At 43.9% G+C, this 9,755-nt stretch overlaps 1 protein-coding gene across 2 annotated transcripts; it reads left to right on the forward strand.

Annotated features, from left to right (window-relative positions):
• The first annotated feature begins 980 nt into the window (after nucleotides 1–980).
• On the forward strand, nucleotides 981–9,720 carry PMPCB (peptidase, mitochondrial processing subunit beta). Of its 2 annotated transcripts, none has more exons than XM_030015246.2 (13): nucleotides 981–1,115; nucleotides 3,279–3,419; nucleotides 3,745–3,831; nucleotides 4,310–4,439; nucleotides 4,830–5,028; nucleotides 5,201–5,280; nucleotides 5,853–5,965; nucleotides 6,627–6,770; nucleotides 7,347–7,510; nucleotides 8,873–8,958; nucleotides 9,034–9,122; nucleotides 9,337–9,412; nucleotides 9,508–9,720. In XM_030015246.2, exons 1-13 carry the CDS (start codon nucleotides 1,026–1,028, stop codon nucleotides 9,570–9,572), a joined length of 1,464 nt encoding a protein of 487 aa, XP_029871106.1. In that variant the 5' UTR covers nucleotides 981–1,025; the 3' UTR covers nucleotides 9,573–9,720. The 2 variants fall into 2 exon arrangements, with proteins under 2 accessions (XP_029871106.1, XP_029871107.1); XM_030015247.2 differs by having other exon boundaries at nucleotides 7,350–7,510.
• Nucleotides 9,721–9,755: the final 35 nt, after the last annotated feature.

Here is a 9,755-nt window from a genome sequence, read left to right on the forward strand (position 1 = left end):
CCCACAAGCTTTTCCCAGCCCCTGGCAGCTGGGAGGGACTGTTCCCGGCAGTCTGCACTGGGCCGTCCTGTGTGGGGAGCTGAAGGAGTTCACCAGCGCTGGCATGGGCTGTTCCCTGCCAGCTGGCCTCGGCAGAACACTGCATTTACTGCTGTAGATGAAGCCTTCCTATCCGTAACAGTCCAGCCTCTTAGGTATGTCGCACACATTCAGAATACTTCATAAAACAAGCCTTTAGGTTATTATCTTGTTCCAGTCTCAGGATTTCCCCAGTTAGGGTGGATCTGTCTCACAGAAAATGCAGCGCCCTCAACTAGCAGTGTGTAAATGGCCTATTTTAACACTGCATGGAAACACATGGCCGAAGGAACCTCAGCGGACAGTAAGTTCTACTCACAGCAGCTCACAAGCTAACTAAAGAAACACAGGACTTTGTGGTTACCAAGACTGGCAGTAATAGTTTATTGAGAGGAAAACTGGCTTTCCTGAATTGCACTGTTCTCTGGAGCCGAGTTAAGAGCAGGGCGAATAAAACCTAGGCCTGTTTTGCAGTTTATAATTAGCCAGCTCTGGAATAGTTCAGGAGCATCCCACTGAAAATACGAATTACAGGGGAAACAGCGCTTTTGCAAGGAATGCAAACTTTCCATAGCTCTGATCAGGTACTGGGCCTCGCTCCCATTGCTGGGCCCATACCGCGGAGGCCTGGTCGAGGCCCCGGTGCTGATGCCTCCTCACGAAGGGGTCAACCCCCTCCCGGGGCCACCGGCAGCGCCGTGAGGGGCTCTGAGGAGAGGGGAGATTACCGCGCTGCCACAGAGGCTGGTTAGGAAACGGGCAGGTAAAGGCGAGCAGGCGGTTTTAACCGGGGGCTGGGTGGTGACGCCAAGGCTGGGAAGGGCCCCGAAGCCGCCCGGCCACGGCGGAGCCCAGGCGAACGCAGGGGCGGAAAGGAGGGAGCTGCCTCTGCGCCTGCGCACCGCCCGCCGGAAGTCCGCCGCCGCCCCGCCCACTCGCTCGCCAAGATGGCTGCGTCTACAGCTGGCTTAGCGGCTCGGCGGCTTTTCCTGCCTTGGTCTGCTCGCCTTGTGCGAGCGTCTGGCTCGGGGGACCGGGTAGGCGGCAGAGCGGGGAAGGGGAGGGGAGGGAGTTGCGGAGAGCCCAAGCGCCGCAGTGGCTCCCTACGCTGGTGCTCGGGCTGCCGCAATGGGGGCGGGAGAGCTGGAGGCCGGGAGGCGCGGTGCACGCTGGGATTTGTAGTCGCGGAAACGGGGGGGGGCTGCCGTGGTGCATGGCGGGAATTGTAGTCTCCGCCCGGCTGAGGTGAAGGCGGCGGCCGCCCCTCGGCGGGACACAGTTCTGTGGAAAATTGTGGAAAATGAGCCTGGGTGCCGCAGGCCCCAGGGTTTGCCGACTGCTCGCCGGGGCCGCTGTTACCCCATATCGCCCCCCGCGGTGCCGAGGCGTCGGGGCTGGCTCAGCGTCTGGGAGCCGGAGCGATGCAGCGCTGGGACTGGGGCGCGATGCCTTAGAGAGGGGCAGCGGGAGCCTCCGCCCCGGCACGGGTCCTGCCGTGCTCACCCCAGGGGAGCTCAGAGAAAGTTTAAACCCTTCTTCTCTCCCGTGGTTTGATGGAGGCTGCCCGGAGGCTCTGATCCCAGAGCTCTCCACTTCTGTCATCTTGCCTGTCCTCCCAGTTTGAAGCCTAAGCTTTCCTTCTAAAAAGAGGAGAGGGAGATTTTGGTTTCAAACGCAGGTTTTTCCTTCCCTGTAATGCAGACTAGCAGTGAAAATGATTCCTTGGAACAACCCAGGCTGGGAACTAACTGGCAGGGGAGCAGCTCTGTGGAAGAGGCCTGGGGGTACAGGAGGACAGCAAGCTGCGCACGGGCAAGCAGTGTGTCTGGCAGCAGAGCAGGCTGGCAGCAGCCTGGGCTGAAGAAACAGGAACACAGCCAGTAGATCAAAGGAAGTGATTAGTTTGCACTTGTCAGGTGGTTAGTATATGGCAGCTGGTTTTGGGCTCCTCAGTGTAAGGAGGACATTAGTGAACTGGAGTGTGTTCAGCAGAGATGGTTGTGGGCTGGAGCATGTGCCCTGTGAGGAGAGGCTGAGGGTCTGAGGCTTGTTCAGCCTCGAGAAGACACAGCTTCAGCTGGACCTAACAGCAGCCTGCCAGTACCTATGAGAAGGTTGTCAGGAAGACAAAACCAGGCTTTTCACAGTGGGGCATGGTGGCAGAATGAGAGGCAATGGGCATAAGTTGAAACAAGAGAGGAAAAACTGGATATATGAAAAGCGTTTTTTCCCATGAGGCAGTCGAGCCATGGAGCAGGCTACCCAGAGAGGCCGCGCAGTTTCTCACCATCCTGGGAGATTTTCAATACCCAGCTGCAAAAAGCCCTGAGCAAACTGGTCTGACACCACAGCTGATCCTGCTTGGAGAAGGAGGATGGACTAGAGACCTCCTGAGTTCCCTTCGAACTTGAATTGTCCTATGATCCTAAAATATGCAAGTTTTGAGAGATCTAGCCTATTGGTATTCCAGGAGGAGAGTGGGTGAGAGCTGGATTTTTTACTTTCATGGTTAGGCCAGTTACATGGTGAGGGAAAACTTTGTTTATTTGATACATTTAGAATTTTTGGAATAGCTTATTGCCTGAAGTATGCATTTGGGCTACATAATTAAATTTCTCCATGTTGAAAAAGCGCAATAAACTTTTTTAACTTCCATCTTCCCTTCTTTTCTACCCCATTCTGATTTAATGTGCTTTAACTGCCAGATGATTGTATAAAAGGTGGCAGTTTCAGTATCTGTCCCTGTTCTGAACAACAGGTGACTGTGATTTGCAGTCCTGGACATAGGCCCTTGGACTGTATCTCACTTCACTTTAGAAAGTGGGTACCCAAAAGAATTCTGGATGTTAAAAGATATATTCAAGGTCCTGCAGGCTCTTGCTGGCAGAACTGGGAAACAAATGTGGCGCTCGGAGTAGCTGGCTGATGACAGTAATGTGCTTTTCTGTCAGATCAGTTGATTGGAGGGAAGCAGATGCAGTCTACTCCATTTTAGTTATCTTCATGTTTTTCTTCTGAGTCAAGTTAATGCATCCCTGTTGTGAAGTAGGGGTGAATAAATCAGTGCTGAATTTTTTCTTTTTAATGCATGCTTTAAAAAAGATCCACAAACTTAATGTTTAAGTTCAGGAGTACATTTTTCAGAAGAACATCCTAGGATATAACTTAATCTGTGCGTGACTGATGCTTTTTCCTTACAGTGTGTGCATGTTGGAACAGGCAGGCTCAGAGCTTCCAAAGCAGCAACAGAAGTAATCTTAAATGTTCCTGAAACTAGGGTGAGTCCTTTGGAAAACGGCTTGCAAGTAGCTTCTGAAGACTCTGGACTCTCAACGTGCACAGTAAGTAACTTGTAAAGGGAAGTTTTTTTCATAACTGTTCATGTATGTTCATTTCCTTGTGGAACTAAATTGCATTCTTTCAATGTTTATTAACAATTGTTCTTAAAACTTAAGCTAGGAAATAGAAATCTTAAGGCTTTTGTAAATGATGTGATTAGATTTTTTGTGACGATCAAAATTTTCTTTTTCTTGAAAACCTGCTTCGTTTTAAGGAAGAAGCCATTTAAAAATAGGTCTTGAAAATCTAAGTGTAGTTCATACACAAAAACAGCAAAGCTGCATCATTAGCTGGTAAAATGGCTTTTTTTTTTTTTTTCCCAATGAGGTTGGACTTTGGATTGATGCTGGAAGCAGGTATGAAAATGAGAAGAACAATGGAACTGCTCACTTCCTTGAGCATATGGCTTTCAAGGTGAGTATCAGTATTGACGTAGAAGTTTACAATGGATTTCTAAGTTATTTATCTTTAAAGATCAATGATAAGAACTTTGTCAGAATTGTATAATTGTATAATTCTCCAAATCGAGGAGGGAAAAAAAGAAGTGGACAACTTAGACTTTGGTTTCCATTAGAAAATGAAACTTAAGTCCTAGGTCTGTGTAGCTGATACACAACTATAGATTAGTAACACAGGTCTAATTTTAACTCACTTTTAACTTCTTGTAGTAGTCTTAGAAGACACTCAGTCGCCCTTTTACCAGCTTTTTATTTTCATTTGGGAGTGTAGTAGGATTTGTATCTTACTTTCAAGCTTGGAGAGATTAGTATGCCAGTTTTCTTTCCAGAAGAGTTTTTCTTTCTCTTGACCTTGACTTTTCCAGACAAGAAGTAGTAATGACAAGTAGGTGAATTAAAGGGTCTAGTTTGATTTTCTTATTGTTTTATTTCAGGGAACAAAAAAGAGATCTCAGTTAGACCTTGAACTAGAGATTGAGAACATGGGAGCTCATCTGAATGCATATACATCCAGGGAACAAACTGTCTATTATGCGAAGGCTTTTTCAAAAGACTTACCAAGAGGTAACTGCTTTCATTCCTCAGAAAAGCAGCAAAGAATGAAATGCTTATCCAGCTCCTGATGAGACAACACAGAATGATGCTTTTGCAGCGTATCCCTTTCTTCCTGGGTGAAAAGTCCTTTCCTGAACTTCACAGGAACGTGAGAATGCAGATTTGGAAAGGCGAGTGCCAGCAGGGAAGTTAATATTTGAAATATTTTTGTCTTTAGATTCCCAAAAGAAAATACCTTTTGGACTTCTCCCTTCCTGCAGAGCAAGTCTTTTGTCCCCTTGCAAATCTTATTAGCAAATCTTGGGCCACTTGGTCTTTGGGGTGGGTTTTACTTTTGGAACCAGATTTTTCTGGTAGTCTGAAAATACGCTTTCCATTCCCATCCTTATTTTCAATCAGCTGTGGAAATTCTTGCTGACATAATTCAGAACAGTACCCTGGGAGAAGCAGAGATTGAGCGTGAGCGAGGAGTTATACTTCGAGAGATGCAAGAGGTTGAAACCAATTTACAAGAAGTTGTCTTTGATTACCTTCATGCTACAGCGTATCAGAAGACAGCCCTAGGACGGACAATTTTAGGACCCACTGAAAACATCAAGTATGTCAAAATTTGTGGCTGTCTTTAATTGTGTAGTAACTTCTGTATATTGAAAACACTCATCTGAAAATGTAGGGAACAGCATCAGTTTTCATTTATTCAGTACACATTTATCTCTTTTTACTCTAATAAACTTTACTGACACAGTAGTGATGTTTCTTTGACTTTCTAGATCCATAAACCGTAATGACTTGGTGGAGTATATAACAACACATTACAAAGGACCCAGAATGGTCCTGGCTGCTGCTGGAGGTTAGTATGAGACATTCACCCTGGATCATGTGAAACTATGCTTAAAACCATGGTCTTTAAGTTCCTGGGAACAACATGATGAATTACCCATTGTTCAATAGGTCCTGGAAGCTCACTGTTAGCCTTGTGTGTTTTGTACCTTCATACCCTTTGAAATTTTGTTCCCTTTTCCCCTCAGTAATATTCCAGAAACCTTCTTAAACCAGTAACTAGAAGTGAGTTGGAGGCCAAGGTCATTTTCCATGTGGGCAGGAAAAGAGGGGCCTAGAAGGGGTTCAGTGTGAAAAGGGGAGTAGCAAGGAAAGCAGAGGCAAAGAGAAAAAACATTGAGGCTTCAAACTGAGAGCAAACAGCTTGATTTGATGTAATATTAATAGAAGGCTATTGAAGAGAATTAAGAAGGGTGATCCTGATGATATTACTCTGTTTAATGGGGCAGTGTGAGGAATCTGAAAGTGGGGCATTAAAGCGGGGGAACAGTAAGTTACTACTTGGTTGAGTCTTTGAACTGTGCAGCAATTTAAATTGTTTACAGAGTAACATTACAAAATATGTGAAATATCTCTGTTCAGGGGTCTCTCATGATGAGCTACTTGACCTAGCAAAGTGCCATTTTGGTAACTTGCCATCTGCTCCAGAAGGAGGACTGCCACCCCTGCCACCTTGTAGCTTCACTGGTAGTGAGGTAAGCTGTTGGATGGCTTTTTGAGCTGGGCCCTATATCCACTGTGAGCACAACTGACATGTGCTCTCTGCTGAGGAGAGTGAGCTGCTCAGCCACAGACTCAGCAGATTAAAAGGTTTCTTTCCCCCAGTGAGGGCAATGGAGTAGCTACTTTCCAAAGCTGTACTTTCTAACCTTTCTTGGACAAGCCTCACTGCCACCACTTTTTCTGTTTCATCAGTTCGTGGAGGAATACCTCCCTTACCCCTGCTGCTACTTCCTTTTTATCCCCTTGCCTACGGTGTTGGAGCATTTCCACTTGTTGAGAATCACAAATTTAAAGGATATGGCAGAGAACTGAGGCATCTGCATTCTATTCCCAGCTGTATTCGGACTTCGGAAAGTCAGCTTTCCTTGCTGCTGTTAGTCGTAAAGTGACTTGTAATGCCCTCTCTGTGTATGTGGCATTAGGCTTGCTGATGGTGAAGTGCTCTGAAATTGCCACAGGGAAGACTAGTTAAGGCTGATGTTAAATAAAGCTTCATATGCTTTAATTTTTGGTTCTCTATGTGCATGCTTTATAATCCAGATGTAATGGAAATGTCTGTCTCCTGACACTTAGCTTCCTGTATACATTACTGTGTACAGGTTGTACTACAGCTACTTTCCTGTGTTCCCACAGATTCGTATAAGAGATGATAAGATGCCCTTGGCACACATTGCGATAGCTGTTGAAGCAGCGGGCTGGTCGCACCCAGATACAATCCCACTTATGGTAGCAAATACTCTGATAGGTAACTGGGATCGTTCCTTTGGAGGAGGTGTGGTAAGTCAACCTGCAAGCACCTTCCTGCTGTTAATGAGGCTGGTGGGCTGGTGAGATCTCTCTGACTTGGGTACTGCCAATACAGACCCATTCAAACCTATCTGATGGCGTTACTGCCACTTTATGGCTATTTCTGAAGGTCCTTTTTTGGAGCGGGAGAAGGGGATCCAGTCGTGAGTCTGAGAGAATTTGTTGCCCCAGATCTAGCAAAAACTTAGGAACTGGTTCTAAACCACCAAAGTAGAGGTGACTTGAGGTGTGCCAGCCCTCATGGAAAGTAGGATCTTTCATTACCTGTATGTCATCAGAACCTGTAGGTATAACTATCCTTTTCTTGAACCTAAGTAGCTTTATGATTTTGGCTTAAATCTGGGCTGTTCATTGCAAACATGAGATTACATGCAAGAAAAGAAGCTGTTGAGATGAAGAGCTGATAATTAACCTTGTAGCTTCTGCTGGAGCCTGTGATACTACTGCATGTTCTGTCATCACTGAAATGAAAACAGGAGACCATGGAGGTGACTAGTAAACTTTCAAAAAAACTTCATAAAATAATGTATTTTTCTTTTGCCTCAGCAGAATTTATCCAGTAAACTTGCTCAGATTGCCTGCCATGGTAACCTGTGTCACAGTTTCCAGTCCTTCAACACCTGCTACACTGATACAGGGCTGTGGGGACTCTATATGGTCTGTGAGCCATCCACTATACAGGACATGGTGCACTTTGTTCAGAGAGAATGGTAAGCTAACAACTCTTTCTTTAAAAGATCATTTTCAGTAGAGGAATACAATTTAAAAAAATAGCAGTCATTTAAAGAGAATATTTTTGTTTCTCTGCTTAGGCTTGCCTGGAAAAAACAAATGCATCAAGTTCTGAACTTTGATGCTCAATGCAGAGTCCCAACAGCCAGTTTCTGGCACCCTTACTTTAAGTGAATAGATTAAAGTTTAGGTTTGGTTTTTGTTCTGCCCTGGAAGAATAAATATTAACTGTAGTTAATAGCATTCCTTGTACAAGAAAATATGGCAGTGATTTTTTTTTTTTTGACTTGTAAAGTGACAGGAGTTATGAAACTGTGTCAAACCTTTTAGAATACTACTAAGTCAGTGTACAGTGCCCACGAACTGCATGTCTGACAACTGAAAGAGTAAATATTAATGAATGAGAATAATGAATGTGCGATTACCTACAAATACCATTTGTAGTTACCCATTCTGCAGTTGCTATCCCACATGATGTACCAGGTGGTGGTGTTACATAAAGCTCTAGTGAGTACACAGGGAAATGAAATTATGTAAGGTAGGTGAGCTGATATATATGGAATTTTGAAACCTGGGATTCGAGATAATATTCATTCATCTGAGGGTTAAATCTAAATTGAAAAGAGGTCCATAGGTACAACTATAATGCTAGAACTGCATATGTGATTAGAAACAGACATACATTATTTAAGAGCACTGATTTAAAGTGGGTGAAGTTGAAACAAAAGTTGAAAGAAAACTTGAAAATGAAGAGTTTCTTTAATTATGTGCATCAATTCTCATATACCGTTATTCTATGAGATCTTTGTAAACAACCTGTAGAGCAAATGGCATCATTTTAGCTGTCCATTTGCTGCAGCTTAGCACCAGGGACTATATGAACCATCCCTATGACAAAAGTGTGTTAAGGCATCTAATGCATCCCCGTCCTAGTGAAATGTTCCTTATGCAGTGTGGTGAATCATTATCTCATGGAAAGCCAGGACATAATGCATTGCCTTCTGGGCTAATTACCTCTAATTTTTTGGCTCTTACTATCTTAGCAACAGCTATTCTCAAGATAGCAAGTATGGGCAACACTTGGCTCAAAATATTAGTAAAATGAAATACAGCTCTAAGGGGAAAAACTTGCTCTTGGGTATATTGGTATGCTTCCAAAAAACCTTACTCTTATGCTGCTGTTTTGCATCCTATGGCTTGTTTCCATACCAAATTCTCTTACCTATAGAAAAGAAGTGCCTGGTAGGTGTACCAATGTACATGCACCTCTATATCACAGGCAATCTTGTGTGCTACAAGTTACCATTATTTAATTCCTTTGGATTTAAACTATTTTTCAGGATAAGACTTTGCACAAGTGTTACAGAAAATGAAGTAGCTCGAGCGAAAAATCTTCTAAAGACAAATATGCTGCTACAACTTGATGGTGAGACTTATGAGAGCTTTTTATTCTTAGTGGAGTTGTATGCTGATAACTGAAGCATATTTTCCACTATTTTAGGGTCCACACCAATCTGTGAAGACATTGGAAGACAAATGCTGTGTTACAAGCGCCGAATCCCAATTCCAGAACTTGAGGCAAGAATTGAAGTAAGTGGCACTCATGTTGCAACTTTTAAATTAGGCCGTTGAGACATTTAATTGCTACAGGAAGTAACAATACAGAACTTAGAGTGTTTCCAACTGAGAAAACTTTCAACTGTTTTGTTGCCTATTCCCCTGGATTATACAAAATTAAGATCAGTGGCTCTTAATACTTTTTTAGATGGTATTGGTAACAGAGGTGTCTCTTTACCCCTTTTAGGCTATTGATGCCCAGACTATTAGAGAAGTTTGCACAAAGTACATCTATGATAAGCATCCAGCAGTTGCTGCCGTGGGTATGTTGTACAAGTTTTCCTACCCTCCCATAACCCCTCCACACCAATTGGTATCAGTTTAGCATATGTCATGGCCAACTTTCTTTAACTTCCAGGTCCAATTGAACAACTTCCAGAGTATAACAAAATCTGCAGTGGCATGTATTGGCTTCGTGAGTAGTGAATAACACCAACTTTCAGTATGTTTGAGCTTTAAAAAAAACCCCAACAAACCAACACAAAAAACCCCAAAAATCAACTACACCCCTGTTAAAAGCTTTTGAGTTGGAGAAATGCATTCAAGAAAATTAAAACTCAAGAACCAGCCAGTCCTGTGTATCTGTATAATTAAGGAAGGAATGAA

Source organism: Aquila chrysaetos, chromosome 5 (genome assembly GCF_900496995.4).
Source record: "Aquila chrysaetos chrysaetos chromosome 5, bAquChr1.4, whole genome shotgun sequence".
Classification (NCBI taxonomy): Eukaryota; Metazoa; Chordata; class Aves; order Accipitriformes; family Accipitridae; genus Aquila; species Aquila chrysaetos.